Raw genomic sequence first — 14656 nt, 5'->3', positions numbered from 1 at the left:
TACAAGCATTTGTTTTTTTTTTTTTTTTTTTTGAAGTCATGTATTAATATATCATATTTTAGAATAAAGGCTTTTATTTAAAGAATTATATCATGAATAAATAGCCAATTAATTGCCAAGAGCTATTCCCAAATCTGTCGGGGAAAATAGCCAAGCCTCCAACAGCTGTGCGACTTGCATTGCCAACTAACCATACAGCACATATGTTTTCTGTTTGCATGCTTCATTTTCGTTATCGATTAGCCGCCACAAGCTATCGCCCGTTGTTCATCGCTATTGTAAAAACGTGTTGACAACGCGTGAAATGGAAGTAGAAGAAGTGCAACAGGAACCGTCGCCTACCAATCCCAATGCAAACATAATTACAGAACGCAATGCAAACATCATATCCGGCGGCAATGTCTTCTACAATCCAGTGCAGGAGTTCAATCGTGATCTGAGCATTGCAGTGCTCAACGTTTACTTTCAGCGTTTGGTGAAAGAGCGCGCTGAGAAGGCGAAAAAACAGCAGCTACGTAAGCAGAAGCAACAGGTAGACGACAATGGGCAGCAGGAAACCACTGTAACGCCCAGCTACACTGCGGGAACAAAGTATGAGGATGGCATGCGCATATTGGAGGCTTTGGCAGCAACGGGACTACGGAGCATCCGCTATGCGCAGGAGATCGCCGGAGTGCGTCAAATCGTGGCCAATGATTTGTCCAAACAGGCGGTAGAGTCGATTAAGACAAATGTACAACACAACGGTGTGGAGCATCTCATAGAGACCAGCCATGCGGATGCCATGTAAGATGCCCAATACACTTTGCCGTATGATTTCTAAATATAACACCTTGCAGGACTCTCATGTACTTGTCAACGGCCCCTCAGCAGCGCTTCGATGCCGTCGATCTAGATCCGTATGGCTGTCCGAATCGCTTTCTCGACGGCGCTCTACAGTGCATAGTCGATGGCGGTCTGCTCCTGGTCACCGCCACTGACATGGCTGTTCTGGCGGGCAACGCACCCGAATCCTGCTATGTGAAATACGGCTCTGTGCCGTTGCGGATGAAATGCTGCCACGAGATGGCTTTACGCATTTTGCTGCACTGCATCGAAACGCACGCAAATCGTCATGGCAAATATATTGAACCGCTGCTCAGCATCTCTGCCGACTTCTATGTCCGCATCTTTGTGCGCGTCTACTCCAGCCAGGCTCTGTGTAAGTATAGCATGAGCAAGCAATCCTGGTTGTTCCAATGTACTGGATGTGAGGCCTTCACCCTCCAGCCGCTAGGCACCGTGCGCAGCAAATCCGCAGAGCAACCGCAGGTGGTGAAATTTGGCATTCCCACTGGACCCGCCGTGAACAGTCAATGCGAGCACTGCAACCATCGGCATCATCTGGGCGGACCGATCTGGTCGGCGCCCATACACAATATGGAATTTGTTGAGGATCTGCTGCAGTCGGTGCAAGCGACGCCGCTCTCTGAGTTAGGCACACACCGTCGCATTGTGGGCGTCCTGTCCATGGTCAGGGAGGAGCTGCCCGATGTGCCGCTCTACTACACGCCCGACAAGCTCTGCTGCGTGCTCAAACTGGAGATTGTGCCCATGCTGAAGATGCGTTCGGCTCTGCTGCATGCTGGCTATCGTGTTTCTTATTCCCATGCCAACAAGAACTCCTTGAAAACTGATGCTCCTGCCTCGGTGCTGTGGGATCTCTTGCGCTGCTGGAGCAAACGGCATCCGGTGCGCGAGGATCGCCTGATACCGGGCACTGCCCTGCAAGCCATACTTTCGCAGCCTTGCCAGCGAGACTACGAATTCGACGAACTGCATCCTCTGGCCAATCCAAGCAGTCGCAAACAGGCGCTCTCGCGTTTCCAGGAGAATCCGGCACCGCACTGGGGCCCCGGCACAAGAGCCACGATCATGTAAGATAGAGCCTACACCATTTCCCTTAAGTATTTGTATTAAACAAGTCGTAATATTTTATAGGATTGGCGATAATAAACTGCCCAAGAGCTATCGCAATCAAAACAAAAAGCAACGTCACAAAGCGGCGCAGCAGACGACGAAGAAGGAGGAGGATGAGACGAGGGTCGAGCGGGAGCAGGACCAGGAGCAGGAGGTGCAAGACCAGTGTCAAGAAGATGAGGAACAACAGCCAGCAAAGCAGTTGAAATTGTCGCCGACTACGTGAACCGCTTTAATGATTCTTTGCTCTGTCAATTTTTATTGTATTTTCCTTTGCCAATAGTTTAAACGCAGAAGTTGAAAACTAGCAAACTTTTGAGCGCCTTTCTCTTCTCTGTCTCTGTCACTCTCTTTCTCTAATAACGGAAGAAATTGCCATCGGAGGTTTGTCGCGAGAATCCATTATTAACCAGCTGTGTATGGACGCCACTGCATATGAGCTTGACTGACGATGGATGTATCTTTTCCTTAATGCCACCTGCGAAGAGAACGCGGAAGAAAAACATTTTTAATGTTAAAATGATAAAACTGAAAAAAATAAAAACTAGCGCTGACAATTCTAGAATTGTTCATCTTCTGAACTATCCTTAAATTTGACTAAGGCCTATCGCTCACTTTCCAAGCGCATTCTGGCTTTGGTGCTCCAGTTCATTTTATCGAACACATTGCCAAAATTCCTTGACTCAGCAGTGTCATCACATTCGTGAGCTATTCAATTACTGAATCAGTAGCCGATATATTTCACGACTCCATAATGAGAGTCGCTTGCGGGTCAGCAGCTCATTTTGTGTGACCCACTCAATCGCACTCATACTGAACTGAAACTGCCTTACCTAAGACCAATGGATGGCCCAGAGTATCCTCCATTTTGTGTGCCACAATGCGCGTGTTGCGTAACACACGAAATACGTTCACTCGTGAAATGGAGCCCACCTCCTTCTGTCCATGCGGAGCTGCCCAGCTGGTCAATGCTGGACACGTATCACGTTGCAGCACTACGTCAATATTCTCCGGGAACGTTTCACGGCCGTGATCGTAACGAGCTTGGAGCTGAAAGTCCAGTGAATCCTTTGGAATATTCGGATTGGCGCGAAAGCGTTTGCTATAGCGCACCGAGCTCATAGTCCGATGATAGTAGAGACGCTCGTGCGGCGAGAGGTGGCTGTGCCACTTGTCGAAGGCATTAGGAGGCGGCGGTGGGCGGGGAAAAGGGCAAATGTAGGTGCCCTCCTTTCGCAGATCCGGCTCGAAAGAGTCGTTCTTCACCATCTTATCCATAAACATTGTGATAGATTTTTTGTAAGCCGATTTGTTGCGTTTAGCAGAGAGAAAATCCTTTTCTTTTTGGGCTAGAGCGAATTTTTGTTTGTTTTTCAAAAATATGTATATTGAATGGAAATTTGTTTGGGAATTGAATTCGTTGCTGTGCTGAAAACGTGTTGTCAATAAACACAGCTGTTTTCTCCACTGACACCCTTTCCAACTGTCGGAAACTCTACAAAGATAGCATGAGGTATGTGTCCTCGCTTACTTAGATCCAACTGGTATTCGTTTGGTTGTGCTGGAAACGTTTTGTCAATAAACCCACGCATATATCCTTGTGTAGAGAAAAATGTCTACATAGGATGCTTTAAATATGCATTTCTAGCTGACTTGTATTTTCATAATTATAACAAATGAATTTAAATTTTCTGACTTCAATAATACACAAAAGTGTTTTGTACTGTTAATTCGATTTTTATTTGTAATATAATTTAAATTTGCTTAATTATTGTCATCTATGAGTTAATTTGAATTTCGCTGTAATATAATCCAAAATATTAGCTTCATATGTTAATGCTCTACTTACCAGTTGGATTCCAAGTGGATCACTCAAATCTATGCTCAAATGGGTGTTCAGTGGTTGACGGGGTGGGGACGTCATTAGTTGTCCGAGTCCGCTACAAATTTCGCTAAAGTCAAAAGTAGGCCCCAATCGCTAGACAGAGCTGGAAACAGCAGGAAACAACGCCAACAACGCCGGCAACAGCAACAAGTGCGAACAAGAAGTGAAGCAGCAAAACGCCAACGGCAAACTAAACAGCGAAACAGTTGAGGGCCGTCGGCAGACAAGGACGCCGGCATCTGCAGCAGCATAACAGCAGCAACAGCACCAATTCGGCAGACGCAGACGCAACGGCAACATTGTGAGTATATGGGTGTGCGCGTGCGTGTGGGTGTATATGTGTGGGTGTGGGTGTGTAGGGAAGATCGAAGTAACAGCAACAGCGGCATCAGCAGCGCAGCGAAGTTTTGCAGACAACAGCAACAGTAGCAGCAGCAGCATGAGCAGCACCCGGCAGCAGCGACGCGACGTTTCCCGCTCTCCGCTCTCGTTTTGTGTATGCTGCTCAGTTTATAATGTATATAAAAAGAAATAAACACACGCTGCATTGCTCCGCGCTCGCACTTTCGCTCTCGCTTTACCTCTCTCGCTCGCCAACTGACCGACTCTCCCTCGCCCACGCACGACTCGCACGCCAGCCATAACATAACATATACATTAACAGCAACGACTGCAACAAACGCCGCGCACACTTGCCTGCGTATATATAAATGTGTAAAATGGTTGGAAAGCTGTTAATAAATTTTTGTTTATCGTAATCGTAAATGGGGGGTTGGGGGTTACAGTTAGAAACGAAAAGTAACGAGCAACACAAAATATAATTGCAATAATTTAACGGACCATCGGCTAGTAGAATGTGTTGTTTCGCGCATTAATTGTTTTATAAATATACATGTTATTTAATTTCGTTTTTTGTTTTATTTTTTGTAGTGTGTGCTACACAAGTCATCAATAATGGCGCCCAAATTATTAAATGCTATACCCTAGATACCCTAGCAAACACTATTGCCAGCTGCTGACCCGTTTGAGCAGACAAATTATATTAAACACAATATGCAAAAGAAAAACAAACAGAAGTAACTAAAAAACAATATAAAACTAAATCCCAAAACCCTGACCAGGCTGAACTATGCTTTGTTTTATATACTCTTATAGTTCTTTTTAGTTTGCTCTCTTTTGTTGATTTGTTTAGTAGTTTGTTCGCTTCCTCAACTTAAAATAGTGTACTATAAATATTCTGTGTATAATTGTGTAAATCTTTTATCAGTTTTGTTTTGTTTTTGTATACCTGCTGTTCTGGTACACAGCATTGAGATGTTGTTACAGCAGCCTTGTTGAGCGGGGTTTTCTGGATATACCGTTGTCCACGAGTCAATTAAGGCTGAAAGTCGAATGGGATATCACAAACTATTATATATTTATGATTAATACAGAAATTTATAGATTTCCACTCACCTTTTTCGTACGTAAAAGTATGGAACGTCTGAAGCGTGCCGGCAAATTTAGGAACGACTGCGACTGCGTGAGCCGCTGGCCAAGCCGCCGCTGCCGATGCCGTTGCGACTGTCACCGCGCACGGGACTGCGTGAGAATTTGCTGCGACGACCGGGTGAGCGACTGCCCGCAGAACGCGAGCGTGAACGCGGCGAATACGAGCGTCGTCGCGGACTGCGCGAACGACGACGCATCGGGGAACGTGAACGCGAGCGACGACGTCCCCCAGCACCGCCGCCAGCGCCGGCGCCAAGACCAGCGCCACGACGACTACTGCTGCTGTTGCGGCGCGTCGGCGACGAGGGTCGACCATAGCGTGCCATTTGAACGCGCAGCTCCCTGCCATCCAGCATACGACCATCCATGGCCTCTAGTGCGTCCTCAGCGTCACGCTTATCATAGAAGCTAAAGCGAGAATGAAAAAGGTAAAGATGTTATCATTTGAAATGGTGTTGATGAGAGTGAGGGCGTAACTCTACACAAGTGTATGGAGAGAGAGAATGAGAATGAGACGGAAAACAATGAGTTGTGGAGCCAACGGACATCCTGGCTTGATAAGTGACTTGATAATTAATAGATTCTTATTTATTGCATTTAGAGACTCCATTTTGATTCTTGCATATTCTTAATTTGCGTAACTCATATATTAAATCGTGTTGTATTCGCAGTATGTTGGCTAGCAAAAGTTTGGGTAGGCAACAGTTGCAATTGAACACATTTTATCTAGCATACTTGCTACGAGCATGATTAATAGAGACATGATCATGCGTAAACAGAGCAATAATGCAGGTTATTTCTCTAGTAGGTTTTATTATCTAAGAAATCGCGTGTAGTATTCGCAGTATGTTGGCTAGCAGAGGTTTGGGTAGGCAACAGTTGCAATTGAACACAGTTCATCTTGCACTTTTGCTTCGAACACGATCAATAAGTAGTTGATCATGCTAATATAGAACAAAAATGCAGAGTATTCACTTCAATTGGCTTCTTATATAAATACATGTTGTATTCGCAGTATGTTGGCTAGCAGAGGTTTGGGTAGGCAACAGTTGCAATTGAACACATTTTATCTGGCATTTGTGCTTCGACCATGTCTAACAGCATATAAACATGCTCAAATAAGAGCGAAAATGCAAAGTACTTAAATTGGCCAATCGGATAACTTTAAATTGACTAAATACATACATCCTACGTAAATATACCAATTATAAGAAAATCGTGGGAATCTCCATCCATAAGGTATGCAATTCGTGTCTAACCTCAGAGTATAAAATTATGCATTATCGGGCATACAGAAATGAAAACTTATATGACTTTCATTATGCACCTGTGCATGATCACAAATTACTTTGGTTTCTCCATCATTATTACTTACCGCACAAAGGCAAATCCACGACTTTCACGTGTGTAGCGATCGCGTGGTATGTAAATGTCACCTACTTCGCCACAACGTTCGAAGACACGACGCAAATCCTCGGGTGTGGTGCGATATGTGAGATTGTCGACCTGCATCCGAAAATACAATATAATTGAGTGTCGCATGAGAAAAGGTTACCTAACCCACACAGACAGTAAATCAATTGCCGGCCGCCATTTTGTCTGGGTGCATGCCTGCGTTGCTGTACTTTCCATGTGATATTTTGGGTACTTGCCTTTAGCGAGACCATGCCATCGATCCTGGGTGGTGGGCGTGCACCGCCTCCGACACCGCCTCCGGTGCCACCAGTACTCATTATTTGCCTTTTGTAGCACTGTTTTGAAAATTATAATTTTCTTCTGCAAAAATTTACTGCTTTTGCCGCCGCTGTTCAGCTGTGCCTGCTCTGCTTTACTGTATCAATGAATGAAATATGAATTCCGTCTCGATAGTTTTCTATGTTGACTTAGAGAAAATATCGATATTCAATTAAATCAAGTTGACAGCTCTATTATGGCACTTATCGTTTCATGTAACGATAAGTCATATATGTATATATTTCTTTAATTTTAAAGTTTTATAAATCAATTATTGTTCACATAGTTTTGTACTTACACCGACAAAAACAGTAAATTCCAGATTTTTGAAATGTTAAATATATTTAATTGTCGTCAACGGTATTGAAAACTATCGATACTTTCCATCCCTGGCTTTGCAACGCGTGGCGGTGAAACGTGTAAAATTTTGTTAGAAATTTTGCAACAATTTCGCCAAATTAACCGCAAAAAAAAGTTATTTTTGTTTGAAAATCAATTGACAGCTGCATATGTGCTGGCACAGGCGTTGAACTGAACTGGAAACGGTGTCAAAGGGAGCGAAGAGATTGTTCACACACACAACACTCTCACACAACCACACGCACGCACGCACATACACGTAGAATTTTGTGTTGTGCTGCCAGACAGTAGTAAAGTGCAGGAGAAAAGCAGAAGCAAAAGCAGCGACGTCTTAGTTGGCTTAGACGTTGAAACGATAAAAGCAAATTATTCACAAATTGAAAGGCAGGGCTGTGTCCTTTACCCCCTTTGTATTCCTTTCATTATCCAACCGTTCTACTGCTCTCGGTGGCAATCGGCGACGCAAGTCAAACGCGTGTTTGTGTGAGTGCAGCAAAAGCAGAAGCAGGGCGAAAGTGTGTCGTCGCCGTCGACGTCGCAGTTAGTGTGTGTTATTGTGTGTGCAAGCAGCAAGCCAGCGCAGAGGCGAAAAGTGAAATTTTCCACTCGAAAAGCGATTTGGTCGAAACCTCAAAAGGCATCAGCAATGGCCGCGCAGGAGAACACGGAAATTTCAACAAAATTCTCAACACTCAATGTGAATGCCGTGGAATTTGTGCCCAGCTTTAATTACAGCAGCGCTGCCAGCGCAGCTGCTGTTGCAGCGGCTGCAGCGCAAGCGCCGCCGACTACACAGCAACAACAACAACAGCAGCAGACAGCGCCAGTGGATAATGCTGTTGCGCCTGGGAGTGAATCAGTGCCAGCATCTGGTAGTGCCACACCTGCAACAACGCCCGATTCCACAGGCAGTGCGGGTTCCACAAATGCACTAAACGCCGGCGTTGGCGGAGGTGGAGCAGGAACGGGTACGGTCGAAGGAACGGGTACTGCAGCACCATCATCGACGGCCGCCTCAAATTCGGCATCACCAGCGCTTGGCTCGCCCGTTACCACGCCTTCGACAACGGCAGCAGCACCAATTGAGCATATAAATGTGGCGGACAAAATAACGGCAAACAATGGTAAATATAAAAGAAAAACACACACATGTACATATAAACATGTTTAGTTAAAGTGCGAGTGTATGTGTATGCGTACCTATTTGTGTGAGTGAGTGGGCGCCCTGGGGGTAGTTTAGAGCAAATGTCGGGCGCATTGAACCTTTGCATTGTGACGTCACGTGTACCGCTCTTTGTATTTATTAGCAGCCCTACAAACTCTACCTTGTCAACTGTTATTGTTGTTTATAATCTTTTATATATGCAGGCTTGTATGTATGTAGATAAAAACAAAAGCAAAACATAAAAGTGCAAATATGTTTAGGTTATCGGTATATCGCATAACATAACCTCAATTGTTGTTGCGGTAACGAGCGCCCTAGTGTATGAGTGAGTATGTGTGTAAGTGATTGAGTGAGTAAGTGTGTGTGTATGTGCTAGCAGGTGTGAATGCGTGCCTATTGTGCTCTCAATGGTATTTTTTGCAAAATGTGCACTTTGCATGCTGCTAACCCACTCACACACGCATGCAACACAACACATCTATGAGATGCAGCAGCTGTTCATGTTGTGAACTGCCATTTGTCGGGTTGGTGCTAGTGGTGCGCAATATTTATTTGATTCGTGCCTTCAGTAATTTAGTGTTTCATATAAATATTTATATTTATATTTGAATAGTTTGCTGAATGGCTTTGTTTTGTTCTTTGCTCTTCAATTAATTAGTTCAATAATTATAATTATCATAAATGACTTACTTTCTTAGCACAAAAGAAAGTGAAATATTCAGTGTTTCATAAATTTATAACTCTGACTTGAATAGGATTTTGTAAGGTTTATTTCTTTGAGTTATTTTCATTTTGTACATGTCTTAATCTAATTATTTACTTTTAACTTTTGTCCTTTATTTCTCTATTTCACCCAGTATTTTTACTTTTTCATATGTTATATTTTTGTTATAAATTTCTTTCCTTAATACTCTAACCCTTCTTGTTTATATTATTCGGCTACATATCCCATATTAAAGCTGTAATCGCTCTGTTGCGCATCTCTGTTGCAGCATTGTCTGTGTTTTGACACGTTTACGTTTTTCGTTTGTCTTTATTGCCGCCTGCTGCTTTCGTATCGACATTCGCTCGTTGTTGAACGATTGAAAGTGGCTCTGGTTGGATTTTCAAGTGGCGAATGTTCGTTCACTCGTCACATGGCTCCAGCATGTTGCTGAATGCAGCCCTGGTTTGGGGCCATTGTGTTGTTGCTAAGCACAACAGGATTGTATGTTGCTGTTGTTGTTATTGTTATAAGCAGCTGCGCGCGCTGTTAGCCAAAATTACAGTGACGTTGGTGTGTGCGTGCCACTCGCTTTGCACCTTGCTTGCGGTTTGAACCGCTTTCAACTTGATTATGAATTTCAGTCGGCTGCTTGCAGCAGCGCCAGCAACAACAACGACGTTGACCCAACTGAGCGGGCGAACGCCCCAGCTCGTAATGAATTTTGTTGTGTGCTTGGCATTCGCTTTGCTTTTAGCTACTTTTACATTTCCGCGCTGAACGGTCGATCGCGTCAACGTGTGCGCAAGTTCGTTTGCTGATTCCGTTCGAATTTTATTTACTTTTCATTATAATTTTGTTACAAATTGTATTCGGCTAAAATGTTGCAAAAAGGCGGCAGTCCCACTCGACTCATGAAAAAAAGTTAGTAACGGTTAATGAGGCTTCGCGCGCATTGGCCTCTAAACGAGGCCATAACCTAGGGCTACTAGATTCCACCAGTTCCAACTGAAAGCATCGAGTTGTGTCCACAAAAATAAAACCCACAACAAAATAAAAAACTAATGCTGATTGCTTGTGACCTGCCGCACTCTTCCCCCTTCTTGACGGCCCGGCAAGTTGTACCATGGAATTGAAATCAGGCGCGTGGCGTATATTTGAATTGTGACACGAACGCAAAATGTGATTTACAATTTGAGACATATCAATATGTTATTTAATATATTGCGAAATCTCCAAACCTGAAAAGTTTTAGGCTTTCATTATACGCACGTTAATGCACGTTTAATCAAACACTGCAACCAAATATTATGAGTCACGCCTTCAAACGAGGTTGTTAACAATGCATGCCCGCCATATCTTGTCAATTTCATAACAACAAAAGCACAAAAGCCAAAGATAACAATAAGCCAGGGCTGCAGTAAAAATGAAAATATGAATATGTTCTGTATCATGGGCGGGAACTTGTTGATATAGAAAGAAACTCTTAGATGTTAATTTATTATTTTCTGGAATTTTTTGCAAAACCATTAAATAATGATTACTCATAATTGTTTACACTTTTATTAAAACTAGATCTTTTAGTTATTTGCCAACCTATCTTGCATACTGAATCACTTAGCTTGCACATAAAAATATGTACATTCTTTGTACATATAGATTGTGTTAATAATATTCTATATGCATTACAGAAACGGATCCCGCTGATAGCTGGGATGTGGAAGATGATCCTATTATTACGCCTGATGAGGAGGAAATCGATGATGTTGAATTCGTTGAGGGTGAAGCCACGCCGAAGGTCTCAAAGAAAAAGATTATCAAAGTGGAAGAGAACCGAAGCAAACGCGAGCATGTGAATGTGGTTTTCATTGGTCATGTTGGTAGGTCCGGAACTAGTCACAAAATGTAGAAAAATTTTCACAGTCTTTACTTACTTGCTTTTTAGATGCTGGTAAATCAACTATTGGCGGTCAGATCATGTCATTGACGGGCATGGTGGACAAGCGCACATTGGAGAAATATGAACGAGAGGCGCGAGAGAAATCGCGCGAGAGTTGGTATTTGTCCTGGGCGTTGGACACAAATCAGGAGGAGCGCGACAAGGGCAAGACCGTGGAAGTAGGTCGAGCCTTCTTTGAAACGGATCGCAAGCATTTCACCATCTTGGATGCACCTGGTCACAAGAGTTTTGTCCCAAATATGATTGGTGGAGCGGCGCAGGCGGATTTGGCTGTGCTTGTTATTTCCGCGCGAAAAGGTGAATTTGAGACAGGCTTTGATCGTGGTGGACAGACGAGAGAGCATGCCATGTTGGCCAAAACGGCGGGCGTTAAGCATCTGGTTGTGCTCGTGAATAAGATGGATGACCCAACTGTTAATTGGGATCAGGGACGCTACAACGAATGCAAAGACAAGATACTACCATACCTCAAGAAGCTCGGCTTCAATCCAGCCAAGGATTTAACTTTTATGCCTTGTTCCGGACTCAGCGGCTATGGCCTCAAGGATCAAATACCAGAAACATTGTGCCCCTGGTACAGGGGGCCTGCCTTTATACCCTTTATCGATGAGTTGCCCTCGCTAAATCGCAATCAGGATGGCCCCTTCATTATGCCCATTGTAGATAAATATAAGGATATGGGCACCGTTGTCATGGGCAAAGTTGAATCCGGCTGCGCGCGCAAGGGTCAAAATTTGCTGGTTATGCCCAATAGGGTAAGGAAAACATTGTAAAAATTGTCGATCCGTCACTAACTGTATTTGTATTACAGACGCAAGTGGCTGTTGATCAACTGTTTTCAGATGACTATGAGGTGACCTCTGTAGGGCCCGGCGAGAATGTCAAAATCAAGCTGAAAGTAGGTTTACCTATTACTAAATTAATTACCTAATCAAAACTAATCAAACAACTATCAACTCTTGTAGGGCATCGAGGAAGAAGATGTTTCGCCTGGTTTTGTGCTCTGTGATGCCACTAACCCAATTAAGACAGGCAAAATCTTTGATGCTCAGGTCGTTATATTGGAACACAAATCAATTATCTGTGCGGGCTATTCAGCTGTCATGCACATACACTGCGCTGCCGAGGAAGTTACGGTCAAGGTGCGATATCGTTCTATATATTATATATATAGCAGTTTATATTCTTTTTAGTTTTTATAGTGATATATCTCTAATATTTCATCTATGTCTCGGTTATAGGCACTCATCTGTTTGGTAGACAAAAAGACTGGTGAGAAATCAAAAACACGTCCACGATTTGTTAAACAGGATCAGGTCGCAATAATGCGCATTGAATGCTACGGCATGATTTGCCTTGAACAGTTTAAGCTGTTCCCACAAATGGGACGTTTTACGCTGCGAGATGAAAGTGAGTGACTAATTGATAAATCTCAAAGTCAGAAAGTAATATATAAATATTTATATTTGTTATTAGATAAAACAATCGCCATTGGCAAGGTACTCAAGGTGATCGAATAAATTGAGCCAAGCTAAGTTTCGAACGCCCGCCTTTTTCACTGCGGCTTTACAGCAAAACACCTTTTTATATATGCCAGACGAACGGAATGAGATGAGATGAGACGCCAATGCCAACGCCTACGCCACGCTTTCTACAGTTTTAATTTCATACACAATTATTATGTAACCTAACAACAATAGCAATTGATATAATGGTTAGAGCAAAGAATTATATAGCAAGTATCTAAAAGAAAACATGGAGGAAGTAAATAGTTTGGCACACGCAGTTATCAACACAGAGAGAGAGACACACACAGGATGAGCAACAGAGCAACAGAAATGCATTATATAAATATATATTTATATAAATTAATATAAACTATGTTATGTATAACTAAAAGAAACATGCAAATGTACTAATTATTTATATGTACAGATATTTGTCGGATTTACGTTTGTTTCGACTTGGCAAAAAGAAACTCAAAACTCAAGGAAATTGAGCAGCAGACATCGCTTTATTAACTTGTAAACTTTTAAGCAAACATTCGTGAATTTTTTAAAACAAAATCCAGAAGAAAAAAAACTAAAAAGCTGCAAGCTAAACAATTTTTATATTTATACAAACAAAAGGAATAAGAAAAGATATAAGCATTAAATAGTTGCCAATTCCTCAGCTCCTACTTATAAAAACACGAAAAAAAGTAAAAAAAAAACAATTATTTTTTTGCTCTAGCTTTGATTTAAATTTATTTAAATTTCTTTTTTGTTATACTACGAAGCATACTATTAATAATTTTTTCTCTTGAATACATAGGTTTTTAAGCTCAAAATGAAACTGCAGAAAAGAAAACCACAAATCATACTTTTAATTACTTAACTGTTTGTAAATTTTAAATGCTAAACTGTTGTCAAAAATATTCTTTTGATTTTAGCTTTTGTAAAATTTAGTTAATTGAAGGCAAACGCAAAGCTCCTGAACCCCAAACACGAAAACGAAATAAAAAAATGCCTTTTTGCTCCTAATATGCAAATAAATATTCAATTGTAATTTTATTTTTATTTAGTTATGCATGATCTTTACTTTTGGATGTAATCAGGACCAAGAGAAGGTTTCAGCTCTCATCGATTATATATTTCTAGTTGAGTTTCCCCGATTCTTTTCCATTTTATTTTACAGTTTTTGTATGATTGCTTTAAAACAATTTTTATTGTATTTAATTAAAGATTTGAATTAAAAAGTTGTTACCATATACGAATTAATTATATAACGAAACCATAACTAAGTTGAACGATCGCCCGTATTTGAGTTAATTCAATTAACTTGGAAATTATATACATATATGAATATATTTGAAATATTTGAAACCTGCTTTTTAATGCTTACCGCGCTTTCTATTTAAAAACAAGGGCGAACAAATGAAATGAAATATAAATGAAAATACAATTGTTAAAAATCTCTCCGACAGTTATACATGATAATATTTAAAATGTTTCTCAACAAAAAAACAAAAAAGAAAGAAAAAACTCGTAACTACAAAGTAAATGATTATATAAATAAAACGAAAAGAACTATGCAACTGATAAATAAATATTTATAAAATTGTATGAAATATAGATACAAAAAGAAAAACAAAAAAGGAAAAACGAAATAATAGAAATTATATAGACAAAACGGGAATATTTATACAACATTGAATGTATTATTATTATACATGTATGTATACATATTTAAAGACAAACCAATAAGATCCGTATAAATTTGAACATTTTTTATCAATAAAAAGCGAAACGAGAAAAAAGAAAGCAAAAAACGAACCAACATTAAACGATTTATAAATTATGATAAAATATTAAAAATGCTGTAAAAACTTTTAATATTAACATATTTAGGCGTTTATTA

The 14656-nt window shown here is 41.4% G+C and overlaps 4 protein-coding genes across 7 annotated transcripts; 2 read left to right on the top strand and 2 right to left on the bottom strand.

Moving 5' to 3' along the window:
- The first annotated feature begins 243 nt into the window (after nt 1–243).
- Nucleotides 244–2271, top strand: Trm1 (tRNA methyltransferase 1). Its single transcript, XM_030382905.2, has 3 exons — nt 244–786; nt 840–1916; nt 1981–2271. The coding sequence occupies exons 1-3, from the start codon at nt 305–307 to the stop codon at nt 2183–2185; spliced, it is 1764 nt and encodes a 587-aa protein (XP_030238765.1). The 5' UTR covers nt 244–304; the 3' UTR covers nt 2186–2271.
- LOC115562113 (uncharacterized) lies at nt 2199–3525 on the bottom strand. 2 transcript variants are annotated; one of them, XM_030382911.2, is made up of 2 exons: nt 2793–3505; nt 2199–2437 (listed from the first exon to the last, which is right to left on the bottom strand). In XM_030382911.2, the coding sequence occupies exons 1-2, from the start codon at nt 3241–3243 to the stop codon at nt 2316–2318; spliced, it is 573 nt and encodes a 190-aa protein (XP_030238771.1). In that variant the 5' UTR covers nt 3244–3505; the 3' UTR covers nt 2199–2315. The 2 variants fall into 2 exon arrangements, with proteins under 2 accessions (XP_030238771.1, XP_089113239.1); XM_089257113.1 differs by lacking the exon at nt 2199–2437 and adding an exon at nt 2542–2569 and having other exon boundaries at nt 2768–3525.
- Nucleotides 3526–4747: 1222 nt separating this feature from the next.
- Nucleotides 4748–7203, bottom strand: SC35 (SR family splicing factor SC35). 2 transcript variants are annotated; one of them, XM_089258532.1, is made up of 4 exons: nt 6988–7203; nt 6711–6841; nt 5300–5743; nt 4748–5251 (listed from the first exon to the last, which is right to left on the bottom strand). In XM_089258532.1, the coding sequence occupies exons 1-3, from the start codon at nt 7066–7068 to the stop codon at nt 5347–5349; spliced, it is 609 nt and encodes a 202-aa protein (XP_089114658.1). In that variant the 5' UTR covers nt 7069–7203; the 3' UTR covers nt 4748–5251; nt 5300–5346. The 2 variants fall into 2 exon arrangements, with proteins under 2 accessions (XP_089114658.1, XP_030238768.1); XM_030382908.2 differs by having other exon boundaries at nt 4748–5225; nt 6988–7202.
- Nucleotides 7204–7314: 111 nt separating this feature from the next.
- On the top strand, nt 7315–13791 carry eRF3 (eukaryotic translation release factor 3). 2 transcript variants are annotated; one of them, XM_030382902.2, is made up of 7 exons: nt 7315–8553; nt 10989–11177; nt 11243–12012; nt 12069–12155; nt 12223–12399; nt 12499–12667; nt 12734–13791. In XM_030382902.2, the coding sequence occupies exons 1-7, from the start codon at nt 8076–8078 to the stop codon at nt 12775–12777; spliced, it is 1914 nt and encodes a 637-aa protein (XP_030238762.1). In that variant the 5' UTR covers nt 7315–8075; the 3' UTR covers nt 12778–13791. The 2 variants fall into 2 exon arrangements, with proteins under 2 accessions (XP_030238762.1, XP_089114653.1); XM_089258527.1 differs by lacking the exon at nt 7315–8553 and adding an exon at nt 10164–10221.
- The last annotated feature ends 865 nt before the right edge of the window (nt 13792–14656 follow it).

The sequence above is a fragment of the Drosophila navojoa genome, chromosome 3 (assembly GCF_054131105.1).
Source record: "Drosophila navojoa isolate 15081-1374.11 chromosome 3, UAZ_NAV_1.0, whole genome shotgun sequence".
Taxonomy (NCBI): Eukaryota; Metazoa; Arthropoda; class Insecta; order Diptera; family Drosophilidae; genus Drosophila; species Drosophila navojoa.
The sequence above is the reverse complement of the archived record's forward strand: the minus strand, read 5'-3'. Positions and strand labels throughout refer to the sequence as shown.

Excerpts from the sequence above, each read along its gene's own strand:
- Trm1 (XM_030382905.2), top strand. The coding sequence starts at position 305 with ATGGAAGTAGAAGAAGTGCAACAGGAACCGTCGCCTACCAATCCCAAT. Across the intron at positions 787-839 it reads ACCAGCCATGCGGATGCCAT|GACTCTCATGTACTTGTCAA; the intron begins GTAAGATGCCCA and ends AACACCTTGCAG. Across the intron at positions 1,917-1,980 it reads GGCACAAGAGCCACGATCAT|GATTGGCGATAATAAACTGC; the intron begins GTAAGATAGAGC and ends AATATTTTATAG.
- LOC115562113 (XM_030382911.2), bottom strand. The coding sequence starts at position 3,243 with ATGTTTATGGATAAGATGGTGAAGAACGACTCTTTCGAGCCGGATCTG. Across the intron at positions 2,438-2,792 it reads GGGCCATCCATTGGTCTTAG|GTGGCATTAAGGAAAAGATA; the intron begins GTAAGGCAGTTT and ends TTCTCTTCGCAG.
- SC35 (XM_089258532.1), bottom strand. The coding sequence starts at position 7,068 with ATGAGTACTGGTGGCACCGGAGGCGGTGTCGGAGGCGGTGCACGCCCA. Across the intron at positions 6,842-6,987 it reads ATGGCATGGTCTCGCTAAAG|GTCGACAATCTCACATATCG; the intron begins GCAAGTACCCAA and ends TTTCGGATGCAG. Across the intron at positions 5,744-6,710 it reads CGTGGATTTGCCTTTGTGCG|CTTCTATGATAAGCGTGACG; the intron begins GTAAGTAATAAT and ends TTCTCGCTTTAG.
- eRF3 (XM_030382902.2), top strand. The coding sequence starts at position 8,076 with ATGGCCGCGCAGGAGAACACGGAAATTTCAACAAAATTCTCAACACTC. Across the intron at positions 8,554-10,988 it reads CAAAATAACGGCAAACAATG|AAACGGATCCCGCTGATAGC; the intron begins GTAAATATAAAA and ends TATGCATTACAG. Across the intron at positions 12,400-12,498 it reads CCGAGGAAGTTACGGTCAAG|GCACTCATCTGTTTGGTAGA; the intron begins GTGCGATATCGT and ends TCTCGGTTATAG.